This window comes from Canis lupus, chromosome 2, assembly GCF_003254725.2.
Source record: "Canis lupus dingo isolate Sandy chromosome 2, ASM325472v2, whole genome shotgun sequence".
Taxonomy (NCBI): Eukaryota; Metazoa; Chordata; class Mammalia; order Carnivora; family Canidae; genus Canis; species Canis lupus.
The window spans coordinates 22,125,845-22,150,510 of NC_064244.1; the positions used below are offsets into that span (position 1 = coordinate 22,125,845).

Here is a 24,666-nt window from a genome sequence, read left to right on the forward strand (position 1 = left end):
ATTTATTCTAGGTTGTCCAGTTGGTTGGCATATAATTTTTATTCTAATCTCTTAGAACCTTTGTATTTCTATGATATCAATTTTAATTCCTCTTTCATCTAAAAGATGATTTTGAGTCCATTCTTTTTTTTTTTTTCGTAATTAGTCTGGCTAAAGGTTTATCAAGTTTATCTCTGCACAGAACCAGATCTTAGTCTCACTGGTCTTTTCTATTGGGCTTTTTAAAGTCTCCTCCATTTATTTCTACTCTAATCTTTGTTATTTTCTCCCTTCTAACTTTGGCTCTGTTCTTTTTTCCCCTAGTTCCTTTAGGTGTAACGTTAGATTTTTATAGATTTCTCTTGTTTCTTGAGGTAGTCCTGTATCATTATAATATTCCTTAAAACTGCTTTTGCTGCATCTCAAAGGTTTTGGGTCATTGGTTTTCATTTTGTCTCCAGGAATTTCTTGATTTAATCTTGAATTATTTTATTGACCCAATCATTTAGTAATGTTGTTTTAGCCTCCATGTGTTCATGCTTCTTCCAGTTTTTTTTCTTATATAATTTCTAGTTTTATACCATTGTGGTCAGAAAAGATATTTGATATGATTTCAATCCTCTTAAATTTTTATGAGAGTTGTTTTGTGGCCTAACGTGTGATCTATCCTGTAGAATCTTCCATATGTATTTGAAAGAGTTGTGTTTTTGCTGTATGGGGGTGGAACATTCTGTATACATCTGTAAGTCCATCTGGTCTAAAGTGTCATTCAAAGCCCAATTACTTACTGATGAAGTGTCTTATTACTGTCATTACTGCATTACTGGCAATTTCTCCCTTCATGTCTGTTAATATTTACTTTATATATGTAGGTGCTCCTATGTTGGGTCCTTAAATATTTGCAATGGTTATATTTTCTTGTTGGACTGATCCCTTTATCATTATGTAATGACCTTTTCTGTCTTTTTTTCCATTTTTGTCTTAAAGTCTATTTTTTCTGATATAAATATTGGTATCTGTTTTTTTTCATTGCTTCCATTTATATGAAATACTTTTTTTTCATCCCTTCACTTTAAGTCTGTATGTGTCTTTAGGTGGGGAGTGAGTTTCACATAGGCAGCATATAGATGGGTCTTGTTTTTCTTTTAACCATTTGGTCACATATGTCTTGATTGGAACATTTAGTCTGTTTATATTTAAAGTAATTATTGATAAGCATACACTTGTTGCCATTTTGTTACTGTTTTCTGGTTTTATAATTCTTTTTCTTTCTCTTTTGCTTTCCTGACTTGTGGGTGGATAGTTTTCTTTAGAATTACGGTTGGATTCCTTTTTCTATATATATTTTTGTGTCTATTACAGGTTTTTGGTTTGTGGTTACCATGCAGTTCATATATAACATCCTATGTGTATAGCAGTCTATATTAAGTTGCTGGTCACTTAATTTTGAACCCATTCCAAAAGCTTTCAAATTTTACTACCATCTCCACATTTTACGCTTTATATGTTTTTACTTTGTGTATCCCTTGACTAACTTTTTTAGATATAATTTCACTAGTCCTGTGTGTTCACCTCCATATTGCCTTTTTAAGTAATTTATTATTTTTACTATGTGTTTGCTTTTACTTGTGAAATTTTTTCCTTTCATAATTTTCTTTTAGTTTTCCCCCTCCCCTCAATTAAATAAACTTATCAGTCAGAGTATTCTTTGCTGTAGCTATTTGGCTTTCACCACTTTGAATATGTTGTGCCACACACGCCTGGCCTGCAAAATGACTGCCGGTAAGTCACATGATAGTCTCCTATCACTTTTAAGTTTCTCTCTTTATATGTAATCTTTGTCATTGGAATTATGTGTCTTGCTGTGGACCTCACTGAATTCATCTTGTTAGGGGTGGTCTGTGTTTCCTGGACTTAGACTTCTGTTTCCTTCCCCAGATTATAGAAGTTTGTAGTTACTATTTCTTCAAGTAGGTTTTCTATTCCTTTGTCTTATTTTTCTCTTCCTGGGACCCCTAGAATGAGAATGTTATGCTTGATGATGATATCACGGGAATCTCTTTATTCTCATTTTTAATATTCTCTTAAGCTTTTAATTCCACTTAACAAACAATGTTATATTAGTTTCAGGTATACAGAGAGTGCTTCAACAATTGTGTACATCACCACGTGCTTCTCACAAGTATACTCTTTAATTCACTTTATCTGTTTAACACTCCCCTACCTCCCTTCTGGTAACCATCAGCTTGTTCTCTATAGTTAAGAGTCTTTTTTTTAAATTCCACAAGTGAAGTAATATGAAATTTGTCCTTCTCCAGTTATTTTGCTTAGCAAAATTCTCTCTAGTTCCTTCTGTGTTGCTGCAAATGGCAAGAGTTCATTCCTTTTTATGGCTGAATAATATTCAATTCTAATATTCATATATATGAATATTCATATATATCCACACCTATATTAACATATATGAATATTCATATGTACATGACCTATTTATCCATTTATATTCCTATATATAAAAATATATATTCCTATATGTGAATATTCATATATATACGACATCTTCTTTATCCATTCATCAATCAGTGGACACTTGGGCTGCTTCTGTATCTTGGATATTATAAATACTGCTATAAACATAGGGGTGCATATATTTGCTCGAATTAGTGTTCTTGTATTCTTTGGGTATAAGTAGTGTGATTGCTGGATCATAAGGTAGTTCTATTTTTAACATTTTGAGGAACCTCTGACTGTTTTCCACAGTGGCAACACCAGTTTGCATTCCTACCAACAGTGCAAGAAGGTTCCTTTATCTCCACATCCTTGCCAACACCTGTTGTTTCTTGTGTTGATTTTAGCCATTCTGACAACTGTGAGGTGATATCTCATTGTACTTTTGATTTGTACTTCCCAGGTGTTGAGTAATGTTGAGTATGTTTTCATGTGTCTGTTGGCCATCTGGATGTCGTCTTTGGAGAAATGTCTGCTCAAGTCCGCAGGCCGTTTTTTAACTGGTTTATTTGTTTTTGAGGTGTTGAGTTGTAGCAGTTCTTTATCTATTTTGGATATTAACCCTTTACTGGATATGTCATTTGCAAATATCTTCTTCCATTCCATAGCTTTTTAGTTTTGTTGTTTCCTTTACTGTGCAGAAACTTCTTTTTTTAAAAATATTTTATTTATTTATGAGACAGAGTGAGAGGCAGAGACATAGGCAGAGGGAAAAGCAGGCTCCCTATGGGGAGCCTGATGTGGGACTTGATCCCAGGACCCAGGGATTACAACCTGGGCCAAAGGCAGACACTCAACCACTGAGCCACCCAGGTGCCCCAGAAGCTTCTTGTTTTGATATAGTCACCCTAGTTTTTTTTTTTGTTTTGTTTTTGTTTTTTTTTGCTTTTGCTTTCCTTGCCTCAGGAGACCTATCTAGAAAAAAGTTGCTATGGCCAATACCAGAGGAGTTAACTGCCCATGTTCTCTCCTAGGCTTTTTATGGTTTCAGGTCTCATATTTGGATCTTTAATTCATTTTTAATTTATTTTTGAGTATGGTGTAAGAAACCGGTCCAGTTCATTGTTTTGCATGTTGTTGTCTAGTTTTCCGAACACCATTTGTTGAAAAGACAGTATTTTTTCCCACTGGATATTCTTTCCTGCTTTGTCAAAAATTAATTGACCGTGTAATTGTGGGTTTATTTCTGGGTTTTCTGTTCCATTGATCTATGTGTCTGTTTTTGTACCTATAACATACTGTTTTGATTACTGTAGCTTTGTAATAGAACTAGAAGTCGGGAATTATGATGACTCCAGCTTTGCTTTTCTTTTTCAAGATTGCTTTGGCTATTTCGGGTGTCTTAGGTGGTTCCATACACATGTTAAGATTGTTTTAGTCTGTGAAAAAATACTGTTGGCATTTCCACAGGGATTGCATTAAATGTGTAGATTGCTTTGGGTAAAGCCATTGTAACAATATTTGTTCTTCTAACACATGAGAATGGGATGTCTTTCCATTTCTTTGTGTTATCTTCAGTTTCTTTCATGAGTGTTTTACAGTTGTCAGAGTACAGGTCTTTTACCTCTTTGGTTAGGTTTTATTCCTAGGCATCTTACTGTTTTTGGTACTTTTGAAAATGGCATTGATTCCTTGACTTCTCTTTCTGCTGCTTCATTACTGGTGTTTAGAAATGCAACAGATTTCTGTACATTGATTTTGTATCCTGTGACTTCCCTGAATTTTGTGTATCAGTTCTAGCAGTTTTTTGGTGGAGTCTTTTGGGTTTTCTATATATAGCATCTTTTCTTCTGCAAAGAGTGAAAGTTTTACTCCTTCTTTGGTGATTTGGATGTCTTTTATTCTGTTGTCTGATTGCTGTGGCTAGGACTTCCAGCACTATGTTGAATAAAAGTGGTGAGTGTGGACATCCCTTTCTTGTTCCTGACGTTAGGGGAAAAGCTCTTTTTCCCTATTGAGGATGGTGTTAGTTGTGGGTTTTCATATATGGCCTTTATGGTCTTGAGGTATGTTCCCTCTAAGTCTTCTTGGTTGAGGGTTTTTATCATGAATGGATGTTGTACTTTGTCAAATGCTTTTCTGTATTTGTTGAAGTGATGTGATTTCTCTTACTGATGTTATGTATCATGTTGATTGATCTGCAAATATGGAGCCATGCTTGCAATCCAGGAATGAATCCCACTTTATTTTTTTTTTAATGTATTGTGTTTGGTTTGGTAGTATTTTGTTGAGGATTTTTAAAAAAAGATTTATTTATTTGGGGAGGGCAATGGGTGAGGGAGACAGAATCTCAAGGAGTCTGATGCAGGGCTTGATATCATAACCCTGAGAGGATGACCTGAGTTGAAATTAAGAGTTGGGTGCTTAACCAACTGGGCCACCCAGGCCCTCCTTATTGAGGATTTTTGTATCTATGTTCATCAGAGATACTACCTTATAGTTCTCTTTTTTTAGTGGAGTTATTATCTGGTTTTGGTATTAGAATAATGCTATCCTCATAGAATGAATTTGAAGTTTTCCTTCCTTATCTGTTTTTTTTTTTTTTTTTTGGGAATAATTTGAGAAGAATAAGTATTAACTCTTCTTTAAATGTTTGGTGGAATTCGCCTATAAAGCCATCTGGTCCTAGACTTTTGTTTGGGAATTTTTTGATTACCGATTGAGTTTCTCAGTCTATTTCTTCCTGTTGCAGTTTTGGTAGTTTATGTTTCTACGAATTTATCTATTTTAGGTTGTCCAATTTGTTGGCATTTTTGAAATAATGTCCTCTTATAATTGTATTTCTGTGGTGTTTTTATTCTTTAATTTGTGATTTATTGAGTCCTTCCTTTCTCTTTTTTTCATGATAAGTCTGGCTAGGAATTTATCAATTTAATTGATTTTTTTTTCTTCAAAGAATTAGCTCGTGGTTTCATTGATCAGTTCAATTATTTTCATAGTCTCTGTATCATTTATCTCTGCTCTAATCTTTATTATTTCCTCTCTTCTGTTCATTTTAGGTTTGGGTTTGTTCTTTTCCTAGGTATTTTAGGTGTAAGATTAGGTTGTTTGAGATTTTTCTTGCTTCTTGAGGTAGGCCTGTATTGCTATAAACTCCCTCTTTGCACCACTTTTGCTGCATCCCAAAGGTTTTAAACAATTTTGTTTTCATTTCTTCCATTATTTCCTGGTACCCATTGTTAGTGGCATGTATTTGTGTTCTTTCCAGATTTTTTCATGTTAATGACTTCTAGTTTCATAGTATTGTGGTCAGAAGAGATGCATGGTATGACTTCAGTCTTCTAGAATTTGTTGAGGGTTCTTTTGTGGGTCAGTATGTGATCTATTCTGGATAATGTTCCATGTGCACTTTAAAAGAATGTGTATTCTGTTTTAAGATGGAATATTCTTTTAAGTGCATTTGGCCCAGTGTGTCATTCAAAGCCATTGTTTTCTTGTTGATTTACTGTTTAGATTATTTGTCTTTTGATTTAAGTGTGGTGTTAAAAGTCCCCTACTTATTGTTTTATTATCAGTTCTTTTGTTTGTTATTAACTGTTTTTATGTATTTAAGTGCTCTTACATTGGGTATACAAAAGTTTTTAAAGATTTTATTTATTTATTCATGAGAGACACAGAGAGAAAGAGAGAGAACAAGAGGCAGAGACACAGGCAGAGTGAGAAGCATGCTCCCTGCAAGGACCCTGATGCAGGACTCAATTCCTGATCCCAGGGTCATGCCCTGAGCCGAAGGCAGGCTCTTAACTGCTGAGCCACCCAGGTGTCTTGGGTACACAAATATTTACAATTATTATTTCTTCTTGTTGGATGGTCCTCTTTATTATTATATAATGTCCTTCTTTGTTTCTTGTCACAGTCTTTGTTTTAAAGTCTATTTTGTCTGATAAAAGTATTGCTAGTCATGCTTTCTTTTGACATCTATTTGCATGATAAATATTTCTCCATCCCTTCCCTTTTAATCTGTGGGTGGCTTTAGATCTCAAATGAGTCCCTTGTAGTCATCTCTATGGGTCTTTTATTTTTTATTTATTCTTTCACCCTATGTCTTTTGATTGAAGTATTTGGTCATTTTACATTCAAAGTAATTATTGATATGTATTTATGGCCACCTTATTTTTTTTGTGGTTGTTTCTGAAGATTTTCTCTCATCCTTGTTTTCATTAGTGATGTAGTTGGATTTTTTCTTTATTCTTTGCATATTTATTAGTGTTTTTTAAAAGATTTATTTATTTATTTTAGAGAGAGAGGGCAAGCAGGGGTTGGGGCAGAGGGAGAGAGAGAATCTCAAGCAGACTGCCTGCTGAGCATAGAGCCTGTTGTGGGACTTGATCTCACAGCCCTGAGATCTTGACCTGAGCTAAAATTAAGAGTTGGATGCTCAACTGACTGAGCCACCTAGACTCTCTTTATTAGTGGTTTTTGGTTTGTGGTTGCTATTAGGCTTTTATATAACCTCTTCAGTATAGAGCAGTTTATATTAAGGTGATGATTGTTAAAGTTTGAACCCATCCTCCTATTTTATATCCTTTTATTTTGTGAGTTTCTTGATTTTTTTTTTTTGCAGAAATATTTTTTTCCTGCTTTTGTGTTTCTTACCTTCATACTCTCACTTTTGATTTTTGTTTTCACTAAAGAGTCCCCTTTAATATTTCTTGCAGGACTGGCTTAGTGGTCATAAATTCCTTTAGTTTTTATTTGTCTGGGAAGGATGTTATCTCTCCTTCTATTCTGTGTAATATCCTTGCTGGGTGGGGTTTTCTTAACAGCAGATTTTTCACATTCAGCACTTTAAATATACCATGCCACTCTCTTCTGCTTTGAAAGTTTCTGCTGCAAAATCCCCTGCTAGCCTTATGGGGTTTCCCATGTATGTTACTGTTTTTCTTTTGCTGCTTTTACTATTTTTTATCACTATATTTTGTCATACTAATTACAATAAATTTTGGTGTAGATCTGCTTTTGTTGGCGGTTGTCTGTGCCTCCTAGATCTGGATATCTGCTTCCTTCTCCAGATAAGGGAAATTTTCAGCTATTATTTCTTCAAATAAATCCTCTGACTCCTTTTCTCTCTCTTATTCTTTGGGGACTCCTGTATCGTCAATGTTAATACATTTGATGGAGTCAGTCACTGAGTTCTGAGTATTTTCATTTTGTATAATTCTTTTTTCACTCATTTGTTCAGCTTGGTTTTCTTTCCATTACTCTGTTTTCTAGGTCATTAATTTATTCCTGTTTCTTCCAGCCAGCTGTTCATTCCATCAAGTGTGTTTTTCATTTTGTTTATTAACCTTTATTTCTGCTACATTATTCCTTATCTCTCTGTTGAGGGTTTCAGTGATGCCTTCCATTCTTTTCTCAAGCCCATTGAGTATCTTTGGGCTTTAAATTCTCTATCAGGTATATTATTCTATCTCTTTCATGTAGGTCTCTTGCTGTGGTCTTTTCCTGTTCTTTAATTTGGGACAAATTCCTCTGTCTTCTCATTTTGTCTAAGTCTCTCTGCCTGCTTCTTTGTTAGGAAAGTCAGCTACATTTCCTGTTCTTGAGGGTAATGGCTTTATGAAGAGGAAATCCTGTAGTACCCTGTTGTGTAGCAGGCCTGGCACTTCACAGAATGTCTCCAGTGTGTGCTGCATGCACTCTGCTGTTTAGTCCTTGCCTGTTTATTTTTCAGGCCAGTCATCTGCAGAGGTAAGGCTTTGCTAATTATGGGCAGTGTTTGGTTCCTGGGTACGGATACATGGTGTCAGTAAGGGTTTGGGCTGATCTTCTATGGGATAGGGCCTGCTATGCTGGACTAAAGCAATCATGACTGGGAAGAGCACTTCCATTGGAGTCTGTGTGTATGTGTGTGTCTGTGTTTGTGTGTGTGTGTGTGGGGGGGCTTGATGTAAGCAAATTAGGTAGCCAGTGTTTTTGCTCTGCACTAATTCTTGTAGGTGCTCCTTTGATTATGCTGAGTGGTGAGGGAGGGAAATGGTACCTTGTTCCTGAAGGGGTCTCTCCATGAACACTGCCTTTTGGGGATGTACTCTGAGATAACCAAATAACCTCCCTACTGTATTCCCCATGTATTTTAAAGATCACTATTTCCATGCTGTAAGTTAAAGGCCCTTTGCCCTGCCTTCTCTCTAAGAGCAGCCTCAATGCACTCTGGGCTCTGTCCAATTGAAGCCCATTGACCTTTAAAACTTCAGACTTTAAGTCCCACTGGTTGCCAGAAGTCATGAAATTTGGTATCTCTCACTTTCTAAGCCACTTGTTATAGGGATTAATTTTCCTCTATGCACCCTTGTCTTTCATCCTTCTCCATGACTATAGTGACAATGATCTGTTTCTCTCCCAAATATGTCTCTATACTTTCTACCTTTTTTGGCATGGCATCTTCTCTACCTTTAGCTGTGAAGTTTGTTCTGCTAGTCTCCAAGTTGATTTCTGGGGTGTATAGGATGATTTGATAGTTTTCTAGATGTATTCTTGGGATGAGGTGAGCTTAGGTCCTCACCCTGCTACCACTTCCCTTCTTATTTAACATACTTTTGTCTTTTGTCTGCTCAGCTTTGTTACTTTCAATTACTGTGCCTTCCAGAAAGTTGATTCATTCTTCTGCATCCTCTTTTTAAAAAATATATTTTATTTAAATTCAATTTGCCAACATAAAACACCCAGTGCTCATCTCATCACGTGCCCTCCATAGTGCCCGTCAGCCAGTTACCACATTCCCCCACCTGCCTCCCCTTCTGCAACCCTTTGTTTCCCAGAGTTAGGAATCCCTCATGGTTTATCTTCCTAATTTTTCCCATTCAGTTTCCCTCCTCTCCCTTAGAGTCCCTTTCACTATTTCTTATATTCCACATGAGTGAAGCCATACGATTGTCTTTCTCTGATTGACTTACTTCAGTCAGCATAATATCTTCCAGTTCCATTCACATTGAAGCAAATGGTTAAGTATTCATCCTTCCTGTGCATCCTCTGTTCTGTTGATTTCCCCCTAGTATACTTTTCATTTAGTGTATTCTTTGTCTGTTTTATACTTTTCGCCTCTATTGAAGTTCTCATTGAGTTCATCTACTCTTTCCTCAAATCCAGGGAATATCTTTATGACCATCACTTTGAACTCTTTATCAACCATACTGCTTATCTGTTTCATTGAGCTCTTTTACTGGGACTTTGTCTTTTTTTTTTTTTCATTTGAGATCTATACCTTTCTTCATTTCATCAAATCTCTGTGCTTGTTTCTATGAATTAGGTAGGCTGACTGAGTTTTGAAAGGATAGCTTTTTGTATATAGGATCCTCTAGTGCCCTGCGGTTCAGTTTCCTCTGGTCATGAGTGCTCCAGGGATGTCCCCTGTATGTGGCTGAACCATAATTGATGTGAGCATGCTTGATGGTGGAGCTGGCCTTCAGCTCAGCTGGCTGAAATGACCCACTGTAAATGCCACGGGCACACTTTTGTACAATTCTTGCTCCTTTGTGCAATTTAGACGCTAGGCTGGCTGGTGGGTGGGATTGGCACTTAACCTGGGTGTCTACACTTAATACTAGGACAGATGTGAGTGTACCGATGAGTAGGGTTTGCTCCCTGCACAGCCAGTGAGAGGCTTGGCTGTGGGAGCTGTGGGTATGAGTGTGTAGGTTAGCTACCCCCACCCCAGGGCAGGAGTCACTTTGGAGAGGTACCACTCCTATCCTGGGCTGCCTGCTGGGTGTGGTGGGGCAGAAGCCACATTGGAGGACTGCCTGCTGGAGTGGGGTTTGCAGCTATCATGGTAGATGTGACAGCCAGTGTTAACACTCTCCAAGTATCAGGCTGTCTAGGATGGGGGAAGGTAGGAAAAATGGTACCTGTCAGCACTTTTGTTCCTGGAGAAATCTGCAGATGGCTGCACTTCTGGCACTCATCCTAAAATTAGTCAACAATTCTCTTTCACATCTATCAGGTGCTTTTCAAACTGTGTTTGGGCAGAGTTAGTTGAAATGTGGGCTGTTAAAGGGTGGGAACTCTCAGTTTCCTATCACCCTTAGGCTCTCCTGGTGTTAAGAACCACTACTTTCAAAGCCAGACATTATAGGGACTTGTTTTCTCTGTGTGGGTCCCTAGGAGGCAGGTGGTTGTGCCCCATGTGGAGTCTGATGTCCTCTTTTTTCCATACTTGTGATGACTCTCACTTTTGTGGTTGGTTGTATCAGAGGTTTGGTTCCTGACTGCATTTCTATCCTTTCCTACACTTCTCAGTGTGGCCTTCTCTCTACAGCTAGCTGTGGAGGATCTGTTCTACCAGTCTTCAAGTTGTTTTCTGGGAGAGTTACAATACATGTGGTTGTCTCTGTGTCTCTGTGTGTCTGTGGGACAAGTTGAGTTCAGGAACCTCATACCACCTTCCCAGTCTACCCTAGGTGTTTTTTTTTATTATTTCATTCATAGTTCCTTTGCTGTGCAGAAGAGCTTCTTAGTTTGTTGGAGTCTTACCTGTTTACTTTTGGGTTTTTTTTTCTTTTTTGTTTTGGTTGTTAAATCCAAAAATTCATTGCCAACACCTGTGTCTAGGAGCTTACTCTATATTTGTCCTTTTAAGAATTTTCTATTTTCAGATCTTACATTAAAGTATTTAATTCATTTGGAGTTAATTTTTGTGTATGATGTTAAGATTGGGGTCCAGTTTTCCCAGCACCCTTTATTGAAGAAACTGTCTTCTCCCCAGTGTATATTCTTCCCTCCCTATTGTAAATTAATTGGTTGTATATGCATGGGTTTGTTTCTGGACTCTGTTCTATTGATCTTTATGTCTGTTTTTATGCCCGTATCATATTATTTTATTACCATAGTTTTGTGACATAGTTGGAAATTAGGAAGTGTGTTGTCTCCTCTTTGTGGCTCAAAATTGCTTTGGTTATTCAGGGACTTTTGTAGTCACACAAAAACTTTATGATTATTCCATTTCTGTGAAAAATTTCATTGGCATTTAGATAGGGATTGAATTGAATTTTATAGTTTTTCACTGTACAGATCTTTTACCTTCTTGGTTAAATTTATTCCTAGATTTTATATACACTCTAGTGCAGTTGTAAATGGGTTTTCTTAATTTCTATTTCTGATAGTTTGTTATTAGAGAATGGACACACAGCTGATTTTAATATATTAATATTATCTCCAGCAATTTTATAGAACTTTTTTATTCTAACAGCTTTCTGTGGAGTTTTAGGGTTCTCTCTCTATATAATATCATGTCATCTGTAAAGAGACAGTTTTACTTTTTCTACTGCAATTTGAATGCCTTTTCTTTTTCTTGTCTAATTGCTGTATTAGCACTTAAAAGTAGTGAGAGTGAGCAGCCTTGTCTTGTTATTGATCTTAGGGGGAAATCTTTTAGCATTTCACTACTGAGTATGATGTTAGCTGTGAGCTTCTCATATATGGCCTTTATTTTGTTGAGGTATATTCCCTCCCTATTTTTATCAGGAAGGGATGTTAAATTTTGTCAGTTTCTTGTTCTACATTTATTGAGATGATCATATGGTTTTTATCCATCATTTTATTTTATTTTATCCTTCATTTTATTAACATGATATATCACATTGATGGTTTTACAGATGTTAAACCACCCTTGCATCCTTGGAGCAAGTCTATTTGATTGTGGTGTATGATCTTATTAATATTTAAATTCATTTGCTAATAATTTGAGTATTTTTTCACATATGTTCATTGGATTATTGACCTATAATTTATTTTCTGTAGTGTCATCTTAGATCTTAGATGTTAGATCTTAGTATCAAGGTAATTGCTGGCCTTATAAAATCAATTTGGAAGTTTTGCACAAGGAATGGTATTAATATTTCTTTAAATGTTTGGTAGAATTCATCACTGAAGCCATCTGGTTCTGGACTTTTTTTGGCAAGTTTTTGATTAGAGATGGCTCATTCAATATCTTTACTAGTAATCTGTTTAGATTTTCTATTTCTTCATGATTCACTCTTGCTAGGTTGTATGTTTCTAGGAATTTATCCATTTCTTCTCATTGCCCAATTTCTGTGGTAAAAGTTGTAACAGCTCTTTGATTCCTGGTCTATTCTGTTTGTTTTGCTAATCTTTTTTGTTGTCTTTTTGTTCTCTTATTTATTTCTGGTCTGATCTTTATTATTTCCTTCCTTTCATTAACTTTGCACTTTGTATTTTCTTCCTTTCTGAGTTCCTTGAGGTATAAAGTTAGGTTGTTTGAAATTTCTTCTTAGATTTTACTGCATTCTGTATTTTTTTTTCTGGTTTTGATTAAACATGCTCTCAACCAATGGATCAAGCAAGTAATCTCCACACATTTGTGAATTTTCCAATTTTCTTGTAATTAATAGTATTTTGGTTAGAAAAGCAGCTTGATATATGGATTTCAGTCTTCTAATTTATTAAGATGTGTGATGTGATGCTCAATATAGGATTGGACATAGAGAATGTTCCATGGTTTCATGCATTTCAGAAGAATGTGTATTCTTCTGTTTCTGAAATGGTCTGTATATATCTGTTAGGTCCATCTGGTTTAACATGTAGTTTAAGTACAATGTTTCCTTGTTTTTCTGTCCACATAATCTATTCATTTTTGATGGAGGCGATAGTAAAGTCCCCTATTACTATAGTGCTATTTCTCTCTTTAGATCTGTAAATATTTCCTCTGTATATTTCGGTGTTCCTCTGAAGGGTACATAAATACTTGCAGATGCTATCTCTTTGATGAATTGATTCCTTTATCACTATATCATGATCTGTGTTTACTAGCCTGTCTCTTAAAGTCTATTTTTCTGTTGACAACGTAGTTACCTCAGCTTTCCTTTAGTTTCCATTTGCATGGATATCATTTCTCATCCTTTCACCCTCAGTCTGTGGTGTGTTCTTGAAGCTGAAGTGAGTTCTTAATAGGTAGGCATATAGATGGGTCATGCATTTGATCCATTAAAACCATTCTTTGTCTTTTGATTGGAACTTTTAGACCACTAACCTTTAATAATTGATATGTACTTATTGTCATTTTGTTAATTGTTGGCCAGTTATTTTGTAATTCTTCTATTCCTTTTTCTTTTCTTGCTCTCTTTGTTATTTGATAATTGTCTGTAGTGGTATGCTTAGAGACCTTTATCTCGTGTATCTACTATAGGTTTTTGCTTTGTAATTACCATGAAGTTTATATAAAGCAATGTACAGCTGTCTGTTTTAAAAATCATAAGAACTTATTTTCGAAAGCATTCTAAAGCTCTACACTCTCTCTCCTTACATTTTGTTTTTGATGTCACAATCTTTTTATCCATTAACATATATGTGTATAGTTATTTTGTTTTTGTTTTTTGACATTCGTATTGGCTTTATAAGCAATTAATCCACTGCCTTTATAACATACATTATTTTGAATTTTAGTATATATTTACCTTTACCCATGAGATTTATACTTTCATATATTGTCGCCCTTTCTTTTCAGCTTAAAGAACAACTTTGTTTCTTGAAAGGTGGGTCTGGAGGTGATAACTTCTTTTGTTTTTGCTTGTCTGGAAAACTTCCAGTGTCCTTCAGTGTTCTGAAGGACACTTTTGTGGGGCAAGATATTCTTGGTTGGCAGTTTTTTTTTTATTTCCAGAGATATTATGGGTTCAGTTCCAGATGACCCCAATAAATTGAATATCACAATACAAGTAAAATGAGTTTTTTTGTTTCCTAGTGTATGTAAAAATTGTTTAATTTAAAAATACTTTGCTAAAAATTGCTAATCATCATCTGAACTTTCAGGGAGTAGTAATCGTTGATGGCTGCTGACTGATCAGGGTGGTGATTGCAAAAGGTTGAGGTAACTGGGGAAATTTCTTAAGACAACAATGAAGTTTGCTAGAGTGATTGACTCTTCCTCTCATGAAGGATTTCTCTGTAGCATGTGATGCTGTTTGATAGTATTTTACTCAGAGTAGGCCTTCCAATTTCAAAAATTGGAACCATTCCTCTCAAACCCTGCTCTGCTGTCTTATCAACTAAATTTATGTAATATTCTAAATCCTTTGTTTTCACTTCAATAATCTTGACAGTGTCTTCATCAGGAGTAGATACCATCTCAAGAAACCACTCTCTTTGTTCATCCATAAGAAGCAACTCCTCATCTGTTCAAGTTTTATCATGAGATTGCAACAATTCAGTCCCATCTCCAGACTCCACTTCTAATTCTAGTTCTTCTACTTCCATCTTCTCTGCAATGACTTCCTCCACTGAAGTTTTGAACCCCTCAGAGTAATCCACGAGGGTTGGAACCAACTTTTTCCAAACTCCTGTTAATGTTGATGTTCTGGCATTTCCCCATGAATCATGAATGTTCTTATTGGCATCTAGAATAGTTTTCAGTTTATTTTGTCCAGATCATCAGAGGACTCACTATCTGTGGCAGCTATAGCCTTAATAAAGTGTATTTTTTAGATAATTAGACTTGAAATATAAGATGACTCCCTGATCCATGGGCTGCAGATGGTTATTGTGTTAGCAGGCATGAAAACATTGATCTCCTTGTACATCTCCATCAGAGCTCTTGGGTGACAAGCTGTATTGTCGATGAGTAGTAATATTTTGAAAGAGATCTTATTTTCTGAGCAAGTCTCAACAGTGAGCTTAAGATATTCAGTAAACCATGTTGTAAACAGATGTGTGTTCAGCCTGCTTTTTTGTTCCATTTATAGACCACAGAGTAGACTGAGCATGATACCTAAGGGCTCTAAGATTTTCATAATGGTAAATGAGCATTGGTTTCAACTTTATGGTCACCAGGTGCATTAGCCTTTAACAAAAGAGTCAGTCAGTCCTTTGAAGTTTTGAAGTAGCCATTAACTTCTCCTCTCTAGCTATGAAAGCCTTATATGGCATCCTTTTTTCCAATAGAAGGCTATTTCATCTACATTGAAAATCTCTTTAGGGTAGCTAACTTCATTATCTCAGGTAGATTTTGTGAATAACTTGCTACAGCTTCTACATCCTCACTTCTGCTACATCTTGCACTTTGATGTTATAGAGATGGTGTCTTCCTTAAACCTCTGCTAACTTCACACTTGTCTTCTGTAGCTTCCTCACCTCTCTAAGACTTCATGGAATTGAAGGAGAGCTCTAGAACCTTGTTGTGGATGAGGCTTTGGCTTAATCCTGTGGATGATTTGATCTTCTCTCCAGACCACTAAAACTTCCTCCACATCAGCCATAAGGCTGTTTTGCTTTCATATCATTTGTGTGTTCATGGGAGTAGTACCTTTAATTTCCTTCAAGAATTTTTCCTTTGCATTCACTGCTTGGCTAACTATTTTGTGTAAAGTGTCTAGCTTTCATCCTGTTTCAGATTTTGCCATGCCATCCTCACTAAGCTGAATTATCACTGAACGCTTAGAAGCCATTGTAGGCTTATAAACTGGCCTAATTTCACTATTGCTGTGTCTCAGGGAACAGGGTGAGGGAAAGAGATGGGGGAATGGCCAGTTGGTGGGGCAGTCAGAATACACACGTTTAAGTTCACCTTCCTATGTGGGTGTGGTTAGTGACACCCTAGAACAAGTATGAATAATATCAGAGATCCTAGGTCACCATGACACTTAATAATAAGTTTGAAATATTTCAGGAGTTACCTAAATGTGACACAAAGTGAACAAATGTTGGAAAAATGGCACCAATAGACTTGTTTAGCAAATCACCACTAATCTTCAATTGTTAGAAAATGCAGTATTTGTGAAGCACAACAAAATGAGATATGCCCATGTTTATCATGCAGGTCTCTATGGGTGTGGAAAATTTCTGCTGAAAAATCTGTTGACCGTTTCATGGTGGGGGGGTCCCCTTGTACATAAAAAGGCCCCCTCCCCATTTTTAAGCTTCTCTCCTTTTTTTTGACACTTTAGCACTGAGATATACTGTGATTAATCTCTTTGGGTTCCTCTTATTATTCTGGGCATCCTAGATCTACATGCCTGTTTCCTTCTCCAGGTTAGGGAAGTTTTCAGCCATTATTCTTTAAATACATTTTCTACCTCTTATTCTCTTCCTCTTCGGGGACAACATCAAGCAGACCAATATTCACATTATGGGGTCCCCAAGTCCCTTAAGTTATCTTCACTATTTTTCAATCTTTTTTCTTTTTGCTGTTATGATTGGATAAGTTACACTGACCTGTCATTGAGTTCATGAATCCTTTCTTTCTGTGTCTTCAAGTGCACTAACTCCTCTGTAGTATTTTTCTATTCAGTTATTGTATTTTCCAACTCTGTCACTTTTATTAGGTACTTTTATTTTCTTTTTGTTGAGATTTTCATTTGGTTTATGTGTCACTCTCTTAAATTCAGTGGACAGCTTTATCCGTGTTGTTTTGAACTCATTGTCAGGTAAATCACTTCTCACTATTTCATTAAGGTCTTTTTCTGGGATTTTATCTTCTTTTTTTCCTTGGAGCATATTCCTCTGTTTCTTCATTTTGATCTATTCTCTGTATTGGTTTCTAAGCCTTAGATAAAAAAGCCACATCTTTCATTCTCCTCTGGCTTATGAACTCTTGGTTGTCTCTCAATTTCTGTGACTGTCTGAGCAGCCTACTTCATTCTTGCAGCTCCCAGTAGTGGAGGGTGTGCCAAGACCTTTCAGTGTCTCAAGGGGGAGAATCTCAGCACTTAGATTCATGCTGGTTGGAAACCAGAACTTCAGGTAGCAACTATTAAAGTTGGCAGATTTATCTCTTCCAGGAGAAGATGGGGAGATGGGCATTTCTGTCTGCTCCCTCTGTGCTGAGCTCTTTGGTGATACAGTTAAGAAGTGTTTCTCTGGTTGCTACTGTCCTGATGAACTCACACACATGCCATAGTCTCAAGGGATGTGTTCTTTGAGCATCAGACACAAAAGCCAGGGTGCCAGATGTGTATACAAGCTTCTTTCTTGGAGGCACTGGCAACTTGGGACATAGGGGGAGTATGAAGATGACTCCCATTTGCCTCCACAGTCTTTGGAGAGTCTTATCAGTGGGTCTTCAGTTGTGTGTTAAATTAGAAGTCTGTTTCTCAGGCCAAAACTCTAAGATAAACAGGCTTCTTTCACAGAAGGATTGGGTGCTTTTGAGGCTGCTGCCTCTGCACTGGGTCCTGAGGGGGTGGTAGACATAAGCCTGGTGGCTTTTGAAGCCACAAGTAGAACCAGGTGGCTTAGGTAAGAAAGAAAAATTGTTTTAAAAAATGCCCTGTACTTGAAGTCCATCCTGCCATGACCAGAATAATTTCCATTATGTATTTGATGCATAATGCAGGCAAAGCCTGTTAAGTAGAAATACCCTGAAGGCCCTTTGTGGCTGATCCTCAAATTTTGGCTTTTCTGGAAACTGTTTTAAACCCAGATTAGAATTTAACAGGCAAAAAATTGCTGAATCAAAAAGTGGAAAGTCACCAACCCCTTCAGGGAATTAATAGTATACAAGTTGGTAAGCATGTAAAAAGACAAACCATGCAACAGCTTTAAAAAATTAAATTATCAAAGGTACCCCAAAGAGGATACTTTATATTTGCTATTAGGGCAGGGTTCACAGGGTGAAACCAAGAAAAGGCCTTGAGGGTTGTCCTCATCCTGGGGTTGGAGCCATTGGCTAAGTCAGAGCACCCAGGCAGCACCCAGGGAAATTTCACAAAACCTCCCTAGAGCAACTCACCTGCCTCTCCCATCGCATTTCTTTCCCCAGCTCATGTGTTCGTCAGTACAGAAGGCTCTGTTTGAGGAGGAGGACCATGTCAAGAAACTGCAGCAGAAGGTAGCCACCCTGGAGAAGCGTAACAAGCAGCTTCGGGATCGGGTGAAGAAGGTCAAGAGGTCCTTGAGGCAGGCACGGAAGAATGGTCGCCACCTGGAGCTGGTGAACCAGAAGCTCAGCGAGAAGTTAGCAGCTGCAGCAGGTGCCATCCCACACATTAATGCCCTGGGGCAGGAGCCACCGGGTGCCACCTACCTGCGGGGGTAGCAGAGACTGAGTCTTGCCTGGCTCTGCTGAAACATGTTGCCTCTTGCCAGGGAATCTAAAGTGATGATAGGTTTTAATGTGCACTTAGGTCAAAAAATCTTGTGGATGATCTTTTTAATATGCATTTGGTAGTGTCTAGCTACTTTAAGGGGCACGTCTTGCTATTTTCTTAGTTGCTCAGCTCCTTCCCTTCCCTGCTTGCAAATCCAGAGGCAGGATCCTGGAATATCATGTGCTTGCTGAGGCCTGTCCTCAGCTTTCAGGAGCACACAGGAAAGTGTACTTACTGTGGAAAGAATATTTTAGAATCTCTAGATGTATAAGAATCAAGGGGTTGAGCCTTATTTCAGAAGAGAGGCAGTGTGAACCCCAGCTATGAGCTCCAGGACTACCATTAGTTTTGAGCAGCAAGTCTTGGAACCTTCTGGTGCCTCATTTGTCACATTTTTCAGAAGGAGGATGGAGGCCTTGCAAAGCACCCGAGGATGTCTGTAAATAAACACATGCATGGTGTCCCTACTCTAACCAGCATTTCTTCACAGCTGAAGCATAGCTCATAACACGTAGTGCTTTGAGTTGGGGGTGGGTAGCAGCAGCAGATAATTGAATAAGATGAATTATTCCTGATTTCCAGCACCAGTTACCCAGAGTTAAAGTGGATATCTGTGGACCACTTTAATATAAAGGGGAACTGCCGTTGGGGACTGGTCGTGGTTTATCAAACCATGTTCCTGAGCTGGAAGGAGCCTGTGCAATATCTCTGCCATTGCTAAATGCAAATTTATGGTTGCTCATTAACTCAACTGCTCTGAATTCGAGGTGAGTTGACCCAGTACACTATTAACTTCTGTTCCGCAAAGACACCTTCTTGCCTATTGGAATCAAGTGATGTTGCCTCATTCCCATCCAGGCATCCAAAGATCTTGTTTCACACAGTTCTACAGAGTCTTGATGCAAGCATTTTTCACCACTTAATTGGGTGAAAGGCAATGTTGTTGTCAGAGATAAAATAACTGTCAACAGAGAAATGAAACCAAACTAAGTTCCCATTTTTACATTACATGAATCTTAGGCCTCTTAATAGTTTATGACCAGTATACAGGGTGGTCTTAAAATAGTGGATAATAACTCCATATATCGACTTGATAGAAAATACAGTAACTAACTAGAAGTGTGAAATAAGAGTATAAAGGCCAGATTGCATACCATACTGTAATACAGAGTAGTAGTTTATCAATTGTAATAACTCAGAAATGCATTATAGTTTTTCTTTTGCATGTCCCATAGAACTTTTGAATGTCTATGGACAGATATGCATCATTATGCTAAAGATGGAACAACAATGTAGAAGGCTTTCATAATGAAATACAAAACCCAGTTAAAATATGCATCCCAGTATTTGGAAAATTGATACTTCTCTTAAAAAGGACAAAATGAAGAAATAATATTAAGGTCCCTCTTTTATATTTTGTTATTTTATTTGGCCCCTCAATGGCCAAATTGCCTTCTGGCCAATGAGTTATGCAGTGAAAATACTTGTGGCAAAGATGCCTATGGTGGAAATGCCAGACACAGTTCCAGGCATTCCAAACTCTTGCTTCTGAATGCAAACACTTTCCAATCCTGGGAATAATGTTTGCACATGAGTCCACTTGTCAGTGTGTCAGATTTTGTACATGACCTCAGAGCACTTCACCCTGTTTGGAAAGAAACCTTTAAAGACGGTACTACAAGTACAAAGAGTATCCACTATATAGAACATCTGAGCCCTTAATTTAGGTACATTTGATCCAGTCCCAGTTGTCATTAAGAAGGCAGCTGATCCTCCCACAATTGTCTTCTGATGGACCTCCAAATCTACAAGTCTCTCTTCTGTGCTGTTCCAGATGGAACCTGCAGGTTCCTCATCGGGAAGTCTCCCCCTAGACCACCCCAGGCACTGCAGCACCTGACAGTGTTGTCCTCTCCATTGGAAATGGCTATCATACTGTCAGATTTCCCTTCTACTGCCTTTAGGAAAACCACATTCTTGCTCTGGCAGCTGGTTGGGAGGGTGGATCTGTGTCACTTGGGGCTGCCTCTAAGGGGAGATGTAAAGGGAGATGTCTGCACTCTGAACTAGATAGAATGGCAGCTTTTGCTTCATTTTCCAACATTCTCCTGCTCCTTTATTAGCAGCATCCTCCATAGTATGGTACAATAGTTTATTCTTTCTGGGGCCATTTCATTAAAGCACTTTTGCTTCCACCCAAGGGAATGACAAACCTAAAGGTGATTTACAGCTAGTGCTTTGAGAACTGTGGAACCTGGATCCCTACAGATGCATTATGTTCTACCTTTTTAATAAATACGAGCAGTATTTCAGCCACAATGGTAAGGCATGTGTATTTCTTTTGGGTCAGGGAGATTCCAGCTTTGGCCTGGAAAAGCACTTTAAAACCATTTGAGGAAGCATCTGTGAGTCACACCTGAGGCCTATAGGAGACTGAGATCAGAGCTCCTTTGATGTTCCCCTGAGGATATAGTTTGACCCTCTCTTTCCCAGGGTTCCCACCTCTCCACACACCTGCAGAAAAGCAATGGTATCCAGGCCTGTTCCTCACGGGGGACAAGAAGCTTCATTTATCAATGTCTACAAAAATACATTTGAATCTATTGCCAAAGAGAAGTCCCCAGGTCCCTGTTGTCTGCTGCACTGTCATCTCACTGTAGCCCTTGCAACTTGTTTATTATACTAGTAGGAATTTTTTATGTGAAAAGAACCCAAGAAGTACTCCAAAATTGATATGCTTAACCAACCTGTTGTAGCATTATCTCTGAGATGCAAACCAAGAGTTCTACTTTGCAAAAGTCAATTGGCCTCATCAGACACCAAATCACAAAAGAGAGGCAGACAGCATCTAGAAGCCTTCAACTACAGACATAGGAGCCACAGCTAGTGTGGGGTATTTTTTTTTTTTTTGTGGGGTAGTTCCTTAGGCCTCCACAGTGTGGTTGAATGTGAATGCCCTTCTTGTACTCCAGACCACTGTTGCAAGAATATTTTTTGAGGCCAGCCTATGTCACACTTTTCCTGGTACCTGCCTGATAACAGAAGTTAACAGGTATTCTCACATCTGTGGTGCAACACTCCATCTCTCTTAGGGGAAAGAGAACATAAACTCAAATCAGTGACTTTGAATCAAATTGTTAGTTCAGTAACAGTCCATATTCTAAAATGGTTTTAAAGAATCAAGTACCCAGCATGTGTTAAGCTCTTTTATCCATATTCTCATTTACTATTTCTAATAGTGACCCTGTTCCCCATGCTTGAGGAATCTGGAATTTCAAGAGATTAAATAAATTGCCCAGTGGACACAAGTAGTATAGGTGGCCAATCAAGGATTCAGTGCCATCTTGATTTCTCTCTTTATACTGGCTCCTGTACAAGGAGGATAATAAATATTTCTACCTTAAAGGCTGTCCAGAAGATTGAATAAAATAGTTCATTTAAATGCTTAGCTTGGTTCCTGACCCTCTGTCCTCAATAGCTATTACAAGAATAATTTTTGTTTCTAATACTCACCACAAAGGCCCAATGCATGTCAGAAATGAGAGTGTATTGGTGGGATTCCATATAATTTTCCTACCAATCTTTATCTTAAATTCTATCCCTCTTTCCAGTCACCACATCTCCAGTTCTTTTTCATGTTCCTTAACACTGAGCCACCTCCCTTTTTCTCACAATTAGTAGTTCCTCCAAACTTACCAAGAAAACACGGTGCACTCGGAAATGTTTTCTCAACTTCCTTGAATATCCCTGACACTGTGTGGTTCTGTCATCCTCTCCTCTCTTCCACCTTCAAGGCAGGCACATCCCTATTGACCACATCCAGGGTCAAGCCTGTTCCTGTTATCTTGAGTTCATATTGCACCTCTTAAAACCTAGCTCCCCACAATATTTTCTTTTTATCATAAATATTTTCCTCAGTGAGGACTCCTCCCATAATCCAGCCATGCTCCACTCTCCCCATCATAGGGGGGAAAAAAACCCCTCAAACACACATAGTTTAGAAAGCATTGGGATCCCTGGGTGGCTCGGTGGTTTAGCGCCTGCCTTCGGCCCAGGGCGTGATCCTGGAGTTCCGAGATCAAGTCCCACATCAGGCTCCCTGCATGGAGCCTGCTTCTGCCTCTGCCTAGGTCTCTGCCTCTCTCTCTGTGTGTCTCTCATGAATAAATAAATAAACTCTTTATAAAAAGTTTAGAAAAAGAAAGTATTGAGGCAGCTTTAAAGATGGTAGCATAGGGCAGCCCAGGTGGCTCAGCGATTTAGTGCTGCCTTCAGCCCCAAGGGTGTGACCCTGGAGACCCGGGATCGAGTCACACGTCAGGCTCTCTGCATGGAGCCTGCTTCTGCCTCTGTCTGTCTCTCTGTCTCTCATGAATAAATAAAATCTTTTTAAAAAATGGTAACATAGAAGGCTCTTGAACCCCCCTGTTCCCACAGACACAGTGACACATGGAAAAGAAACCCTGAAATTAGCCACGCAAATCTTCCATGCTGAGACAACTAAAAGGACCTATATCAAAATGAGTAGAAAAGGCTTAGACATGCTCTTGCCATAAATGGTGCCCACCCACTGCACAGTGCTATACAATCAGAAGGAAATCTCCAAATACTGGCTTTTCCTTGAGAGAAGGCTTGGGATGTGACATCTACAGCCCCAACTTTTAAGAATTCTACTTCAGGACTAGCCCTCAAAACACCTAGCTCTGAAAGTCAGTGGGATTTGTGTTTACGAGTCCTACAAGACTGTAACAAACAAAAAGGCAATTGCTAATGAGCACAGACCTACTTAATCCAGCTGTCACATCAGGATCAGCAGAGAAAATGAACATCTAGTATTTCCCAGAATGGGGTCCATTTTGATACTTTAAAAATTGCCCAGAGGAGGGGGTTCAAGATGGTGGTGTAGGGAGATCCTGATCTCACATCATCCCATTGACTCATTAGGTCCACACTTAAATGTGGAAAAACTCCCTCTGAAGGGGACCTGGAAACTGGATGAACAGAACCTCCACAACAAAGGATAACACAGGTAGAAGAGGGAGAGATGTTATACTATATGTTGGCAGATTGAATTTAAATTAAAAAAAAGAAAGACAAAGAAAAGGGAGAGATGGTTTCACCAAGTTTAAAAAACAACAGCACAAAATACCCCAGGCTTGGAGTTACATGGTTGGGAAGAATCTCAAAGGTACAGAACTTTTCCCTGAGGAGCAAAAATTCATGCTCCACATTAGGTACTGTAGCCCTTAGGTCCTGTATAGGAGAGATGAGCCCCTAAAACACAGGCTTTGAAAATGAATGGGGGGGGTGGTCTAGGCAAACTACAGAACTGTAAGGAAAGGAAAACCCACTCTTAAAAAGCCTGTGCACATACTGAACCCAGAAGCCAGGGCAAAAACACCAGATCAGAGAGTGTGTAGAGCATAGGTTAAGGAGAGTCATTAATCTTCAAATGCCTGACAGAGACCCAAGAGGAGCCTGGACCTAACACCAGGGACTGAGGTGTTGATAGCAACAGTTTTTGCTATCTAATACTACCATGCTGATCCCAGCGCTGGTGGTCACCATTTTTAGTTCTCCCTCTAGACTGTTAATGCTAGAAGCATGCTCTACTGAGAGTTCTACATACCCCTAGACCTTGTCTGGGCCTCAAAGTCAACAGGTTGACAGCTTTGCCCATCAAAGTCCCAAAAGTAGCTATAACTGGGAGCCAACCCCCTCCCACCCAGAAGTGTGCCCCCAAAGATTCAATCAGGCATGGCAACCAGGTAGGCCTGAGGCCACCTCCCACCCACCAGGAGAGTACAGGTAGCACATGCAGGAAACACCCCTTCAATGCCTGGATCTAGTGGCCAAGGGTGATTGCACTTCTGAGTCTTGTAGGACATCTCCTGTACCAAGCTATTTTTCCATGGGGAGATATAGCTAAACTACCTAATAAATGGAAATAGAGAACTGGGCAAAATGAGGAAATAGGAAAATGTTCCAAATGATAAAACAATAAAAAACCCAGAAAAGAACTAAATAAAACAGTGATAAGCAACCTACTTAATAAAGACTTCAAAATAATGGTCCTAAAGATACTTACTGTATTTAGGAGAAGAATGGATGAACACAATGAAAGCTTCAACAAAGAGAAAAT

The 24,666-nt window shown here is 38.3% G+C and overlaps 1 protein-coding gene across 1 annotated transcript in view; it reads left to right on the plus strand.

Moving 5' to 3' along the window:
* Positions 1-20,843, plus strand: part of CCDC3 (coiled-coil domain containing 3) — a 114,977-nt gene extending 94,134 nt beyond the window's left edge. Inside the window, exon 3 of the mRNA XM_025445265.3 lies at positions 18,197-20,843. Coding sequence (XP_025301050.1) covers positions 18,197-18,472 — 276 coding nt within the window. The 3' untranslated portion in view covers positions 18,473-20,843. The remainder of the gene's footprint in view (positions 1-18,196) is intronic.
* Positions 20,844-24,666: the final 3,823 nt, after the last annotated feature.